Raw genomic sequence first — 16,441 nt, forward strand, 5'->3', positions numbered from 1 at the left:
GCCACAGTACACTTTGGTTTTGCCCTGGTAGCCATAGTGACAGGAGGTTGCAAAGTGAACCCTGCCATGTTGCACACGTGAGGAGAAGGGAGCTTATGAAAGAAGAATTTGCATTGAAACATAAGGTTAAATGAAGCGCATTGAGGCTCAGGCACGGTGAAAAAACAACCCTGTGACCCTCTCTTCATGGTCCGACATGAGGCCCACATTTCATTTGGACAGCCCAAGAACGAGCGAGCGAGACAGAGACAGAGAGACGGGGAGAGAGGGAGATAAAGAGAGGAAAAGGAGGAGAGGAGGGGGAGAGTCTGTGCCTTTGCACTCCCCACTCTGCCCCCGCTCTCTATTTTTGTTTCCTCTTTTTGTGCATGTTCAACGCACACACTCACAGTGCAATGGATTTCCAACTTGGCCCTCATCAGTTGTGCGCCTGATGAAACAAACACTGACAGCCTCTTTACATTTGTAAAGGCCCCTGCAGCAGCTGTGCTTGTCCCACACACACTATGCATGCACACAAACACGCACTCGCGCACACACACACACACACACACACACACACAACCTTTGAATCAGAGGCCTAGCCCCAGCTGGGGCCTACAGGAAGAGCCGACTCTGCACAAAATGGCCCTGGCTGCACTGAGCTGCACTCTGCCGTGCTCTCCTACTATTCTCGCTTACACGCATTCATATAAACACACACACACACACACACACACACACACACACACACACACACACTCGCACTGTGTGTGTCATGTTTCGTTAGAAAGAACAACACTGCCGCACATTAGCGCTTGCTACCTCAGTCATTACACAGCACATACTCTCAACCACTGGCTTGAAAGGCACAAACAAATACAAAAATAAACCTAAGAAAACGCATTTTTAAAAATAGCTTTAAATGGGAGAACTGAGAGTAAGCGTGCTCGCTTCTCTCTGCAGTGTCACATTGGTGACGAAGCAACTCTGGGGGAAAAAAAACTGACAGGACAGTATGGTTTTTCTTTTTGGTTCTGTTCACATTGGCAGCTATAAATTGTAGTGGAAAATGGTAATTGCCTTGTTTGCTTTTATTAAGGACTCATCCCCCTTTTTTCAATCATTTTATGACTGATGAATTTTAATATCATTCGTAGATAATGGGTGTTTGTTGGGTGCAGAGGGTGGGGGTGGAGGGGTAACAACTCACACTCATGTTTCAGGGGAAATGGTTAAGCCAAGCATGTATAATTGTCTTACGCTAATTAAGGAGGGGTAGGAGAAGGGGGAGGGGGATCAGTAGGGGCCAGGAGTCCTGTCTCAAAGCCTGAAGGGAGGCTCGGGGATCTGGACTCCTCCAGGTTGTTGTAGAAATGCACATTTGTGGGCCTTATTTGGCTTGGGCCAGACTTTATGCATCAACTGCAGCTGCCGAAAACACATGACAGATGTGACACACATGCGCACGCACACGCGCACACACACACACACACACACGCGCGCACACACACAGGGCAGGAACATGCATCCTGGCACATTTCCCCTGATGCTCTTATGAATAGACCAAATTATTATTTTTTTTAAAAAACAATCCAAATTTAGAGAGTGTGACACAATCAGCCATCGCAGTCTGGTTCTATTGTAAGTGGGGATTTTTGTTTCAGCTAGTCATGTGCCATAGAAATGATGTATGGCACATCCTGTTTCCTTAATTCAGAGGGAGACTAAGAACATATTCACTAAATAAAAAACTTTGCAATTATAAACCCATATTTTAAGAAATGGAAATTAAAATATGACCAAGTTAATGTAAATTTAGCTATTTAGTCACTGGGAGGGAAAAGTCACTGTAGAAGGTTAAATAGTCAAAAGTCAACTTTGACTATGACAAAGGATGCTATGGGATGTTAATAGCCACCGCAGAACACATAAAGTATAAATGCTACACAGAACAGCTGCAATGTGCCATGTTACGTTTACTTTTTCAGTCATTTCAAACATCTGTCTTCTCTGGGATGCCTCAAATTTGAGTTCCTTTCCAACACATACATGTTGATGCTCAAAATTTCAGCACATATCTTACTGGCGATGATGTGCTGAAATGTAGCAAATGTATGCTGCTCATAATAAGACACACAGATGTGTTAGAATGACATCATTTTGTAGAGAGGGGATAAGACAACAGTGGGCTGGACCACAGAGACCATGCCAAAAGCGGTGGACTGAAGTGGATTTTAGTGGATTCCATTTAAATTTGTTCACACTCTGAGCATTAATGTGTAGTTATTGTAAGGCAGAAAGCATATGGACACTTGAAAAAAATGCCTCAGACCACATTAGCAGAAATATTCAAACTATGGTTGAATTGATTATGTATGAAAAGTATTTAATTATCCGTACTGGTTGAGATAAATCAGAAAAAGAAACCCTGTTAGACTACGATCCAAGCAAGAATGCATGAAACTCTGTTTTTTGTTCACCTTCTCCCACAAACCTGTTGCTCAGTTTGGCCTTTTGCAATATTTTCTCTCAGCTCACAATAAGACACAAATTGTTGTGTTTGAACGTTAAATCAGCAACAACGTGTCTGCAGGAGGAAACACACTTTTTTTAAAGACACTCCACGTGTTGTTTGGATGGGGATGAGGGTGGGGGAGCAGTTCCTTACTTCAGCTCCAGAACATTAGCAGGCATGTTATGCCTTGTGCAATTAAAAGGCAACAATGTGCCCACTAGGTCACAGCAACAATTTTGGAAATGCATCAAAGAAGTGCAACAAACTTTAAAAGCCACAGACACAGTGAGAAAGAGACAGAGAAGTGCAGGCTTCTGCATGAAAGAAAAAACGATAAACTTAGTGATATGCTGAGCCATTCACACTTTACACGATTTAAAGTCTCTTTCATTCACAAGGGACCAAACCAAGCCTGGCCTTCTATTTCGCACACCCCTTCCCCATAAATTCACCACTTGCAAAAAGAAAATGGTCGCTTCTTGCTTCATACATGAGCCCCTGCAATGCGACTGAACACAGCCTCTTTAAAAGATTGCATCGTTCAGAAACACTGTCGACCATGTGATGTGCGCTTTAATGTGAATTCGGTGCCTGGGGACGCTTGGAGGCTAATCTCCGGTAGTGTTACAAAAAAATGGAGTTATTCCTCAGCGGGCTGCTGCAATATCTGTTCACAGAGGTCACACGGAAACCTGCAGAATTTCTGAGACCCTGACGGACTTATCACGTATAGCAGGGGCCAATAGCAAAGACAACCGCAGAACAACAAACCCAAGAGTGTCCTCACGCCGTTTCGAGTGGTCGAAATTGAGCGAATATGCTGAATTGCATGACCCCCTTTTCCCTGCTGCTCTCCCTCACTCTTTATGGAGAAAAATTAAAGAGCCACAGCGAAACATGTCGGTTCCCTTGCTGCTAAAACACGCAGCACGCAACGCTATCTTCAACGCCAACTCTTCAGCTTCAGCGTGGTTTTATGTGTATTCTCTTAATAGCTGCAGTTTGAAAGCGTTGATAAAATGCTCAGCATGGGACGAAATGGAAGCCGAAATAGCTGAGCCATGGCCGACAGGCTTGTCTTCACGGCTCTGAATAGGAAGAAATGGGGCGCGAACAAAAGCCTTTTTTTCTGAAAACACTTTGCCAAGTCCTTTAATTTCAACCCTTTTATAGCTTCATCACACAGCCGAGGCACACCACGCATCCCTAAAACAAGCGTTAAAACGAGTCAAAATGAGCGAGGCGAAGCGAAAGCACCCGATGTTCAAATAGCCTAAAACATGTCTGATGTCGAAGAAACGCTGCAACACAGACATTGAATAAACATTACTGTCTCTTTAAATAAAAAGCATGGAAATGTTAACACGTTGAGCTACATCACAACCTTTTACAGGATATTTTACCCAAATAGTGCACAAGCAGCCTGATGGTAACCTTCACAAGCCCGTGATGAAAGTTTATGCATTATCATCGAGCAACTTGAATAGAGCGATTTCATTTGTGAGCAATTACGGCAAAATAAAAAAAAAAGATGTGTCTTTACTTACATATTTCTTTTGAATGATATTCCTCTTGGGTCTTTCCTTGCTCATTATGCAATCCCAAAAATAAAATGTTTGGCTATAGAGAGAATGGCCACATGAATTTCTTTCTTTGACTCTCGCCTCTCCCGGAGCACCACCAAACGACGATTTAAATCCCCGGCTCTGTAGGAAAAGCTTGCTGGCTTTGCAGAATCCTCCTTCGGTGTTTCCCCTTAAACTATTCGGATATAAATCCCACAAAAAATTCAAGGGTCGACGACGGACAGAGACGGACTGGACCCAAACTCACTTGGGGATAACATAGTCAAAACAAATGCACAACAATAAGTTCCATTCGCCAAAACAGCTCGGCGTCTCGTCTCTGCGCACTCACTCCCGGCTCTTTTCAAATACATGAATATGCTTGAGGTGATGTCAACAAGTTACATCTTGTTTGAGGCGACGGCACGACGAGAGACTAATAAATAAAAAAATTAAAAATAAAACGTTAGGTGTCACGTCCTTTTTTGAGCTGGAGCCTGCGGTCGACGAGAGAGCTCTCCAGCGGCACTGCTCTACTGACTGAGAGCAGCTCCTTTCTTCCCCAGCCTCGGCCTCTCAGCCTATCACATCCTTCACCATTCAGCGGCAACTTCAAAATCCCTGTGAGACAGCCCCAAGCACTAAACACAAACACATATCACCGTACCACATTATCTTATGGACTTATACTGTGTTTTTGGTGATTGAAACTGACACTTTATTGCGATCTCACAATATATAGTGCGTTTTAACTCCTGTAGCCTAATATTAGTTTTGAGGTTTGGTGTTTCTTTAGTATTTAGCTCTGTGAGACTTGGGCAAATTGAATTGATTTCTTTTGAAAAACATGGGAAGAAGGTAATGAGCAACTTAACAACACAAAGCCAAGAAATTAGGGGTCAACCGATATTGTTTATTCAGGGCTGATACCAATTATTAGTGGTTAATGAGACCGTTCACCAATATTTGGAACCAATATGCATTTACAATAAAATTAAAAATCTTTTCGTCAATACTCATTAGTTGGAATATAACAAACTACGACACAAAAAAAATGCCTTTAGGAAATCAAAACTGAAATGCTCAACATCATATACAGCAAGTTCCCCCGCAACTTTTTTTTATAAAGTCAAGTGAAAATTGAAATTAAAAATCAATAAATAAAATAGCTCCCTGACGTTTTACAAAGTAAAAGTTCCTCCCATGCTGACACTTTTTTGCACTTTTAATTAATTAATTGGATTGGCGATCATTACAATAAAATGCCAATATGGATAATCAGATAAATGCCAAATATCGGCCCCAATAATTGGCCGGGCCGATAATCTGTCGACCACTAACAAAAATAAGCTAGAAGCTGGTAAAGAGTTACAAGAAAATAAGTTCTATCGTACCTAAAAATAACCAAAATTTAAAAAAAAAAACAAAATAACCTAAAAAGTAAATAAAAAAAATAATAATAAATGTACAATTTTTTGTAACATAGTTTTAAATATATAATTATAGACTATAAATATAGATTTTTTGGAAATTTTCCCCTAGTTTTTTCTTTTTTTTCCTAATAATTCTTCTCCCTTTTTAAAACTATTTTTCAGGTCATTTTCTTGTCACCCTTTACTAGTTTCTTGCAATTTCTGGTACATTGCTTGTCAAGTTGGTCATTGCCTTTTCCCCCATCTCTTTTAAAGAAATCAAACCAATCTGTGCAGTTTTCAAGGGATTAATAGCTTGTGACAGATGTCTGAACACAGCGAAATATATATCATTACATATATCATTAAATCAGGTACCCTGATTTAATGATATATGTGGTAGTTTTACTTTTGTTGAGCAAAAAAAAATCAAGCTAAAAGAAGAAGAGGCTGGGGGACAAAGTAGTGGTTCCCAAATTTGTATGTAAATGTCTGCCCCCATCCCCCACTCTCCACACAACCCCCACAACCTGACCGTGGTTAAACATTTAAGCAAAGACCTGCATTTTGTAAAGTGCAGTGCTTTAAGTTTGGGGGGATTTGTTATAATTCAGAATGGAAACCTCAACTGTAGATGCAATAGTAAACAGCAGAGAGCATGAGGTCAATTTTCAAAAAAGTAACTTTTAAAACTTTTTTGTTTCCAGTGCTTGTGGTAAAATCCTTAGTAATCAAATTAAGTCTGCATTTTTCGTGTTGACCCCCAGCTCAGTCACACACCTTTCCACTCTGATAAGTTGAACTGATAAACTGTTTTCACACCTGATGTCCAACAAGAAAACAATGATAATGAGAACATATTGTTGGCCTTGTTTATTTCTACATGGGTTCATAAAGTGGCTGCACTGCAATTTGCACATATTATATTGTTTATGTGGATCCCCATTAGTTGTTACCAAGGGAACAGCTACTCTTTCTCGGGTCCATAAAAGCTTACACCAAAAATCTTTGAGAAAAATGTGTGTGTATCTGGACTGTTCAGGTAATATTCAAACTTTTGTGTGATCCACTCTACGATGACTGTTGTTGAGCTGGCTGGGTGTCCTCATCCCCCTCACTAGAAGTGGGCTCGCTGTGTCATTATTCTAATATACTGAGTGGGACGGTTGTTCTGTATGAACCCTGGAGGTAGTTAAGAGTAGTGTGTGTGTGTGTGTGTGTGTGTGTGTGTGTGTGTGTGTGTGTGTGTGTGTGAGTGTAGTTTTTACAAAGACACACAGTTAGGTACAATCAACTGTAGATATAAGTGGATGTAGCCACTATAACATCAGTCACTAGTTTGTGGGCTCATTTTCAGAGGCCTAGAATTTGGCATTTTGGCCATTGCCATCTTGGAATTTTGGAGCCAGTATTGACCATATTTGGACAAGAGGGTGGAGCTAACTCTAATGCAAGATGGTAAGCTACCATGGTGCATTTTGTAGTCTGTGGTTGTGATAATGCTAATGTGATTTTCATTAGTGAAAAGCATGACTAAACACACTAAAACAAAATATACTTCCAAGAAAAAGAGCCTCCAACTCCTTTATGTTTTTGTTTTTTTTTTTAAAAAAAACAACCAAACGCCGAACAATAGTCTTTTAGGCAACCAAAACGTTCCAATTAACTTTCATGAACAGAAAACGCACTGAAATCCCAACAGCTACAACTACAGCTATGCCTTTACTCTGAATCTGAGGTTACGACATGGTAACATTATCTAACCAGCATTGTTGCTGTGTTAGCGCCTTGTCAACGGATGGAACCACCTCTAACTCAAAGTGGCCATGGCCTTAATAATGCGTAACTTTAGACTTTTTAAAATGTAAATGGATGAATTATATACAATTTAATTCCCCATACAGATGTCAAGAATGTTGAAATTAGCTATAGAGACCAAAGCTGTGTTTGTACCTTGCTGTAAAAATGCTTTTTTCTTTGCTGTTAGACATTAAGTTAGACATTTTAACATGGGGGTCTATGGGGATTGCCTCTCTTTTGGAGCCAGCCTCAGGTGGCCATTCGAGGAGCTGCAGTTTTAGGCATTTCTATGTTGGCTTCATTTTTCAGCCCGCAGAGGTTGAGGCTTGTTCCAGACTGAAATATTTTAACAGCTATTCGCTGGATTGCTTTAAAATTTCATTTCATTTGTAGGCCTTAGAGGATGAGTCTTCCTGAATGCCACAGGACTCTACAACCGTTACATGGATTGCTATGAAATTTTGTATGGAAAGTTGAAGACTCTACATAATGAGTCCTACTTAATTTGGTGTATTTTTTGTCATCTAATGCTGCCAAGTGGTTGACTTCTTTGTTTTTAGTAAAATGTAAGTAGAGTTTGGTACAGATCTACATGGCACTTAAAAGATTAATCCTAATTACTTGAATTTTTTAATCCCTTGATTTTTCCTCAAGACCCCTGAGCAGGTCAAAGTTTAAACTTATTCTGAAATATCTCAACATCTGTTTGATGGATTGGTACAAATTTAGCAGAAAATGAATCTTACAGACTTTGGTAATTGCATGACTTTTTCTGTAGCACCACCATGACTTTCAAATTTCAGATTTTCATTGAAATGTCACAACAACCACTGACTGGACTGCCTTTAAGTTTGGTTCATAAATCCGTGTTCCCCTCTGAATGACTTGTATGAACTTTTTGACTTTTTGACAATCTGACATTCACACCCACTTCACACCCTGATTGGTCAGCGATGGAGGTGAGAAAAGAGCCATGGTTTGAACGTCTCTCTCTTGTTCGGCTCATGTCATTCAAAGAAAGTATAAACACTTTTTCTCAAGTTGAAAGAAGTAGTTCTGATTGAGGGTACCCCCAACACTAATGTATACATTCAAACTCACATTCACAATTATAGGCAAGTTTTCCAGCAAGTTTTCCAGCCATGCATGTTGTTGCATGCTGGGAGCAAACTGCTGCACAGGTATAATCAAGAAACATTACAAGCTGATTCCCCGAACCCCTCAAAGCTGGACTACAATCAATCACCAGCATCTGTGCAATCATGCTGATTTCATTATCATTCATGTAACGAGGAAGAGCTATCGATTCCTCTTCTGTGTTTGATGTAGATTTAGCATAACGCACCAAATGATCAAAGCACTGAACTTACCACTGAATGCATGAACAAAGACACCAAATCAATACCTGACGGGTCAATAATTCTAAGCAAGGCTCGCAGATGACATGAAATTTATGTGACCCCCCATTAAGTCATGCTGTATTTAATACATAAACAGAATAGGAAAGAAATATTGAAGGATTATAGGAATCCAGAAATTATACAGCGTGGATAAATGATTTAAATAAATGCTGATCACGTTTACTTTGTAGTGAAATGATTCCTAATCCTTTATTTTCAGGTAAATCTACAGAAAGTTTCTATGAGAAAACTCTTAATCCGTGGACATAATATTGTTTTATCCGCCTGATCGATGATGTCTTGTCCTTAGACAGCGTCAGAGTCAAGCAGGCTATTTTGAGATGAGGCTGTGGAACAGGCTGCCTTTAGCCCCCATCACCCTGCACTCTCAGGGGGTTTACCGGGGTCCTCTGCCCTGCTGGTGCTGACATTTAGGCCCACATGAATCAATGAGACAAGCTGTGGAGGGACGCCTGAATTTCACAGCAGTAACCCTCGCGGTTCACATTTAGCCCACGCCATGTACAGGCAGAAGGGTTGTAGGGTTTAGCCTAATTTCCCCTTGTGTAGATTTGTTAAACAAGGTGGGGCAAAAAAGATCTGTTTTTTTCTGTTTGGACAAAATCAAATTCATCTTGCTCAGAGAGCCCTTTAACCCTTTGAAACATGGAGCGATATTTCTTTCTATGCTTTCAGATGCCTTTCACAGGTATTTTAACCTTTGAACCCTGAGCAATTTCTTTAAAAAAATTAAATAAATAATCGTAAAAAAAGGCAATGAGCAACTTAGTAAGAAATGTTCAATGAATTGCAAGAAATGATGAAAATCGATCGAAAAATGATGAATATCGAAAAATGATGAAAGAAAATGATGTAGATAAATAAATTTAAAAAAAAAAAAGGGGGGGGGGGTGAAGGGAAAAACTTGGGGTATAATATCATCAATATATATTGAAAATTATGTTACAGCACTTTTTCCAGGTAATTTCTTTGTTCTTTTGTGTTGTTTTACTTTTTTCCTTTTCTTTTTTAAAACTAATCTTCAGGTAATTATCTTGTTTGTTTTTTTATTTCTTGCTAAGTTTTGGGTAATTTCGTCTTTTGCTGCTCATTGCCTTCAAATTTCTATGAAAAAGTTTTCATGGAGGGGTAATATGTTTGCAATTCCATTGTCTTAATGACAAGTGCATGTTCGAGACTGGTGTTAACAGAGTAAATTATAAGTCTGCTGTGAAGGAAGTGCATAAACTTATTCACTCTTGGTCAAATGCAAGAAAGGATTTATACGAATAGTCTAAATTTTATTCATTATTTATGGAAGTAAAAGCACAAGAAGCTGAGAGTGTGCTTGTGTCTGTGTCTTTTGTGTGTGTCCTTGAGGGGACAGCATGTTTCAAAAGTGCTGTTTGGACCACTCTGCTCTTGTTTAAATGGCAGAGACATTTACACCAATGGATTTAGGAGTGTGTGTGTGTTTGTGTGTGTCTACATGTGTGTGTGATGGAGAAGGCCAGGGATTGATTAGAGCTTTCACTCTCAATGTGGTTAATTGCCCAGTGAGGCTTAGCAGACGGTGCTGGCTAGATTGATGTCCGATAGCCAAGAAGAGGGGGAGTCGGGGTGTGTGTGTGTGTGTGTGTGTGTGTGTGTGTGTGTGTGTGTGTGTGTGAAGGTGGGGTGGAGGGGTTGATTTACTGGGCAGCATGGATGGGGAGGGGGTAACGAATCCCAAATTAATGTTGAAAGATTGAATGGTTAAATATTGCACACTGTGGAAATAAACCCAAAGGATTTTCCCTCAAAAGAAAGGAAAAATCAAGCGACTGTAATCACATCTACTGAAAATAAAAGAAGATGCACTGAAATAAAGAAAGGAAAATACGCACGCATGTCACCTTTTGTTTTGTTCCATTCGAATAAAAAAAGGGTTTCAAGTACTGTCTCCGATTTAGAAGAGGCTTCCTTTGGGTTCAGCAATAACCTGATGTTTTTATCTCTCCTCACTTCCCCTGAACTCGCTCAATCTTTAAAAACAATAGTTTCATTCTGGCACCGGATCAAGTTCAAATCCTTACTAATCTATCTCTGTGTTTAAGTAGATATTAGCGTGCTTTTGCCAGAATTTCTACAACAGCTTGAAAAGCTTTTAATCTTGCAGCCAAAAGTTCCTGGAAGTTCAAATGTTTCTACGAATGTTGGCTCTGCAGTGGAATAAAATAAGATCTCCAAGAGATGGAGAGTGGCATTTCGCTTTCTGGCATTTACAGGAGGAAGAGTGTGCGCCATTCTTGATCGTTACTTATCATTCTCAGGGCTCATAAAATGATTATTGTTCAATAATAGGGGAAACGAGGTATGTATGTGCAGGGAGCTGAGCCTGATACTACAGGACAGCAACAAGCGAGCCACAGCGCTGGCAGGAGGTTGGCTGGATAAGGCAGCAGTAAAATCACAGCTTATACAATTCTCTCCTTTTCATGCAGGCTGGTGAAACTCTAAGTAATACCAGCACCAGGGACACTGAACACTAGATATAAGAGAAAGAGTAGGAAAGGAAGAATGAAGAGAGAGAGGTTTTACACTGCAAAACCTTGTATATAAATTACCCAAATAATCTTTTATTTAGGTTTACATTAAAAAGGGAACATTTACTGCTGACTAAGCAGTAACTCTCTCTTTGTTTTATTTATTTTTAAATAAAAAATGCAGGGAGGCATGTCTATTTACCTACCTTTACTACTTTACCTACCTACCTACCTTTTTACATAGAACATATGTTAAGTTTTGGTTGGAATCAAAATCAGGTTGACAATAATCTAAATATCTAACAGCATTAGTATTTCAAATTTTGTGGATGTAAACCTTATGAGGTTTTACAAACAGGTTTTGTTATCCATACCTTAAGGCCGTGAAACACCATGCTGATGGTCGGCTGTCCGCCCACTTTGGGCCAACGGTGAGCGCCCATGTGTGTCCCACACTGCTGGCCCTCCGAAACCCTCGTCGGCTTTTAAGCATGTTGGATCAACGGCAGCAGGAGTCTGTCATCAAATGAAATCCCTCCGATTGGCCATTCAGCTTAGTGCACAAAAAGAGAAACAGAAGGGAGAAGGTAAACAGCTAAAGTTAAGAAGGAGTGAGGTCGAAACAAACCTGTTATATAAGGTAAGACTGTTTTTCTTTAACCTTTGAGCTCTTAACAGAAATGTTTCGTGATGGGTTGTGTTGTTGTTTACTGGCGCACAGTAAATATGCTTTGTTCTTTCAGTATTAGGGTGTGTTGTTAAAGTGCTAAATGGCTAACTAGTGTCATGGAGGTCTTCCAGTTTCCCATTTTGAATGACTATAACAGCTTGGTGTGTCACAACCTTTATGACTAAATTAGTATTCTACTATTCTCAATGAATATAAGGTAAACATAAATTAATATTATTAGTTATATTTACTTTCCTTTTTCGAGGCAACTAGTTTCCAAAAAGATTTAAGTAAGATCAGCTCATATAGAAAATACTTCTTTTTTTCAAAACAAAAAAGCAATTTTAAGAGGAACTGCATGAATCTCAGCTCATGTATATCGTTTTGATGAAGCTCCTTAGTACCCGAGAAAGTGGAATTCTGGTCTTACTTCAAGGTCTTTAGACTTTGTTTGCTTTTTAAAGCGTAAATTGAGTTAAATGAAAAGCCTTTATCTTGAATCTCAAGTTTATTTGTTTTGCAGTCAAAAAGAATTCAATAGAGGCTGGGGTTTCATCCTGGTTTTAAGAAATCTTATGGAGTAGTTTTTGTTTAGGTTTTTTTTTTTTTTTAATCATTTATTTTTTATTGTGTGCTATTGTCCCAGTGCTGATGATGGCAGACAGACTGGAGGTCATGGCGGCTTTGAATTACGCCGCTGAAATTTGAATCTTTTAAGTGCTCTCATTAAAGTGAGGTTAACCTTCCCCACAGCCACCCCCACCTCACACCCACCTCTCCTTTTCCACTGTTCGGGGACTCGTTGAGATCACAAACACAATTTATTTTTCAACCACCCCCCCGACAACACACACACACACACACACACACATAGAGATGCACACCTCCCCTTCTGGAGGGACTTGAGAGTCCCCACTCTACTACCATGGATAATTGGACACCTTCAGCATGAGAAATCCCCTGCCGAAACAAAACAGGCAGCGGTGGTGTGGACTCATATCAGGTTTGTCAAATATAAGCTCAACAGCGGGGATGAGACAGAGGCTCGTTGAGTCTTCACTACAAGCTAGATTTTTAAAAAACCCTTTGGCTGTGGTTCGTTCTGATTCAATTCACACCTTCAATTTCTCACTTCCTGAGCAGTGGTGGCTGCGGCGTGGTATGGCAGGATCAACAGGAGGAACATCCACACCCTGAGGCTCCAGGGTGAAGTTGTCCTCAGGGCATGGAACTAGGACCAGCACCGTCTACACTGTGCCCTAAGTTGACCCATCTGGAAGCTAAATGCAAAACTGCCTGGAGATCAGAGCCAAGGGATGACTTGCCCTTCCTTCTGCCCCCAAGGCTGTTGTTGTGTTTCACTAATGAGGCAGATCTCCCCAAGCTCACCTGGCAACCACAACCCCAGATAAGTCCGACCTGGTAAACTGTAGAGGACAAATAGAGGCTAAAATGATCCAGATTTTAATGTATATTTTTGAATGCTTCTATAGTGTTCATCACATCAAAGTTTTCATGGGTTTGTCCTTGACTCCATAAGCCCCCATTATGCCTCATGGTAAAGTCAGAAACCTTTTCCGACGATGTAATGCTCATTTACAGAAAAACAAACAGTTTTCTCTTTTTTTTCAGTTTCTGTTTGTTAAATGCATGAGCTCTCCTCTCAGAATAATCTTCAAATGTAGGTAAAACACTTTGTTTTTAGGTTTAGGCAACACAAGCACATGGTTAGGTTTAGAAAAAAGAAACATCATGGTTTGGCTTAAATTAGGTATGTTTTTTACTAGTGTAATGTCACATCATGTGACATAGGTCACGTACATCGCGCAACATACTATGTGACTAGCATAGCATGCTACTCAAACTAATACACTTCATTGTTATCAAAATAACGTGATTGCCTTTTGTTTCAGTCGGGAAACAAACAGCGGTCTCCTGGTTGAAAGTCCTGAGTTCATTTGATTTCCCTTTCACACACCTTATGCCGACTTTTTAGGCCTTTATACTACGGCAGTAACTAGGTGTGTCAAAAAAAGCAGCCGCCCAATGTGCCTTACACTGTTGCTACAGGGTGCCTCTGTGCATCAGTGTCTGACGCCAAGAGTCACTAACCAAGCAAAGTACAACACTACAGGTAAGAGAAAAAACATAAACATTTGAATATTTTGGTCCTTTCAAAAGAACATTCAATGTGACCAAAGAACTTCTTCTCATTTAAATTCACACCTCTGTTTTGTTTTTTTTTCTTTCACATTTTAAGTGTTTAATTTAATATCATCCCCATGTGGGCCTCATTAGTGAATATTTTTGGCGTCTGTATTTACTCATCCATTACACTGTAAATCCAGTTTCCCATTCAGTTTGATATCATTCAACACTCTTGTTCCTTTTTTCTCACCTCAAACCAGTCTGGACTGGAGTATGGTGTGGATGTGTAGCTAAGCATGAATCACTCATGAGGAACAAGCAGCGTTGTAGCGTTGCCAGGTCCCTTGTGTGTATCTAGCCACACAGAGAGTAATAGCGTTCAGCCACAAAGGTTCTATAGCCCAGGAGTGACTGGCTGACTCATGTGGGTCAAGACCTGCCACAGGTGGGGGATCCCAGGCTGAAAAACCTCACCCCCCTCCTTGACAGTAGGCAGCTACAGCCTCTGCACCCCTTTTCTCCCACCCAGGACACCTGCACTGGACACAAAAGCCATCCCTCTGTGATTCTTTGAGGGCATGAGCAGAGAGAGGAAAAGGGACATGGGGAAGAACGGAGCAGGGGGAGAAAGAAACAGGGTTGGATGGGTCGCGGTGGGGGCTGCCTCGATCGTAGCCATGCGGAAACAAAGTAACACAAACTGGAGCCACAGCAGGGGAACAGCTGGAGCACACAGGGACGGCTGTCTGGGTGGTCTGAGAGCGAGGGAGAAAGAGAGGGTGTGAGCATGCGGGAGAAATGAGCGAGAATGAAAGACACAGACAAGGTTTGGATGGATATGTTGAAAAGAGAGGCTATCAAAAAGAGGTGGTAGTAAGAAAGAAAAAAGGTAAAAACAACTGAGAAAAAGCAGCTACTTGTGGGTTTCCTCTTTATCCCTGCAATTATGGCAAATCGATACACATCAATATCTAATTATCCAAAGAAGCCCTTCCACCAATAGCCCCATTAGAGGCAGAGGTGTAATTCAAAGTGCAAGAGAGGCTACTTTTGTGCAGAAACAAATTACTGTAGATTTGAAATCAGTTACATACGCCTTAACCCTTTTAAACCTGGATCGTCACTTTGCTTTCAGACGGCTTTCACAAGTATTTCAACCTTGGAACTCTGAGCAAAATATTACGATTTCTTTCATAAACAAGGAAAAAATTACAATGAGCAACTTGATAAGAAATGTTCTACTAATTGTAAGAAATTAGGAGATTTAAAATTATTTTTTAAAAAGCTGGGGGAAAACTACATTCATAGTTACATCATGATTACAAATTTACAATAATAATAATTAATTACAATTATTTTTCCTTTGTTTTTTAAATAATTTACAGGTAATTTTCTTTTACCTTTTTATGAATTTCTTGATAATTTTTAGATAATTTCTTCTTTCATTGTGTTTTCATTGCCTTTTTCCCACTTTTATAAAAAATGAAATCAAGCCAGTTTGTTCAGCTTTCAAAGTGTTAAACAACAGCCTTAAGATAGGATGAAAATTCTGATTTATTTTCTTTTTGCTTAGTTACTATAGAGCAACCATTACTCATGTATACCACAGGCTGCAGCAAACTAAAGAGGAAAGTTTGGCAATCAAACAATTTCACAACCTCTCTCCACCATTCACACAGACAGCTTTTAAAAGGTGTTATAATCCAGCTGTTTTTATCAGAACAATTTAATTAATCCTTTGGCATTACCAAAGTTAGAGTGTTTGGTTATTAGGAGAGCATTTGATAACCCTTTGCACAAAAGAGAAGCATTGCACACAGCGAGCCAATATCCCTGTGCTTTTTTTTTTTTTTTTCAACGAGGCTTATCACACCAACATGGTTTGCATGATAAAAAAGAAGGTAAGTCATGCGGGAGGTCCTGCACATTTGCATATCCCCTGGGTGCACGGTGTAATTTAGCTACATATGTCCCTTCCCTAATAGGCTGGAGTTGGCTTAACGCGCGGCTTGTGTTTTTGGAAGCGACCTTGCTTGATTGTCTATTCGGATTCGCAGCCCGGCTCTGATTTGCAATTGAAAGGCACGTAATTGTACTTGCACTAACTGAATAACTATAGGTTTTTTAAAGAGGGTACGTGAGGGAGAAAAGGTGGGGTTTTTTGGTTGTTATTTTTTTTTTTTCTTGCACACAGCTCATCGTCCCTGAGTACAATCTGCTGCATGGGATCTCGTTCATGTAGCAGTAGCTGTCAGTGGCAGTTGGTGGGGAAAAAAACAGTGCATGACTGTGAAGTTAGCCTGAACTGTAAAATCTGATCTGAAATCTGAAGTTGATTTTACATAAAATAATCTTGGAAACTAACTGCCTTGACAAAGGAAAGTAAATGTAACTCTTAATCTTAATTTATGTTCACTTAACATT

General features: G+C 40.0%; 1 protein-coding gene across 1 annotated transcript in view; it reads right to left on the bottom strand.

Moving 5' to 3' along the window:
• Window positions 1–4,581, bottom strand: part of jarid2b (jumonji, AT rich interactive domain 2b) — a 144,873-nt gene extending 140,292 nt beyond the window's left edge. Inside the window, exon 1 of the mRNA XM_042506788.1 lies at window positions 4,045–4,581. Coding sequence (XP_042362722.1) covers window positions 4,045–4,089 — 45 coding nt within the window. The 5' untranslated portion in view covers window positions 4,090–4,581. The remainder of the gene's footprint in view (window positions 1–4,044) is intronic.
• Between the last annotated feature and the right edge of the window lie 11,860 nt (window positions 4,582–16,441).

Source organism: Plectropomus leopardus, chromosome 18 (genome assembly GCF_008729295.1).
Source record: "Plectropomus leopardus isolate mb chromosome 18, YSFRI_Pleo_2.0, whole genome shotgun sequence".
In the NCBI taxonomy this organism is placed as follows: domain Eukaryota; kingdom Metazoa; phylum Chordata; class Actinopteri; order Perciformes; family Serranidae; genus Plectropomus; species Plectropomus leopardus.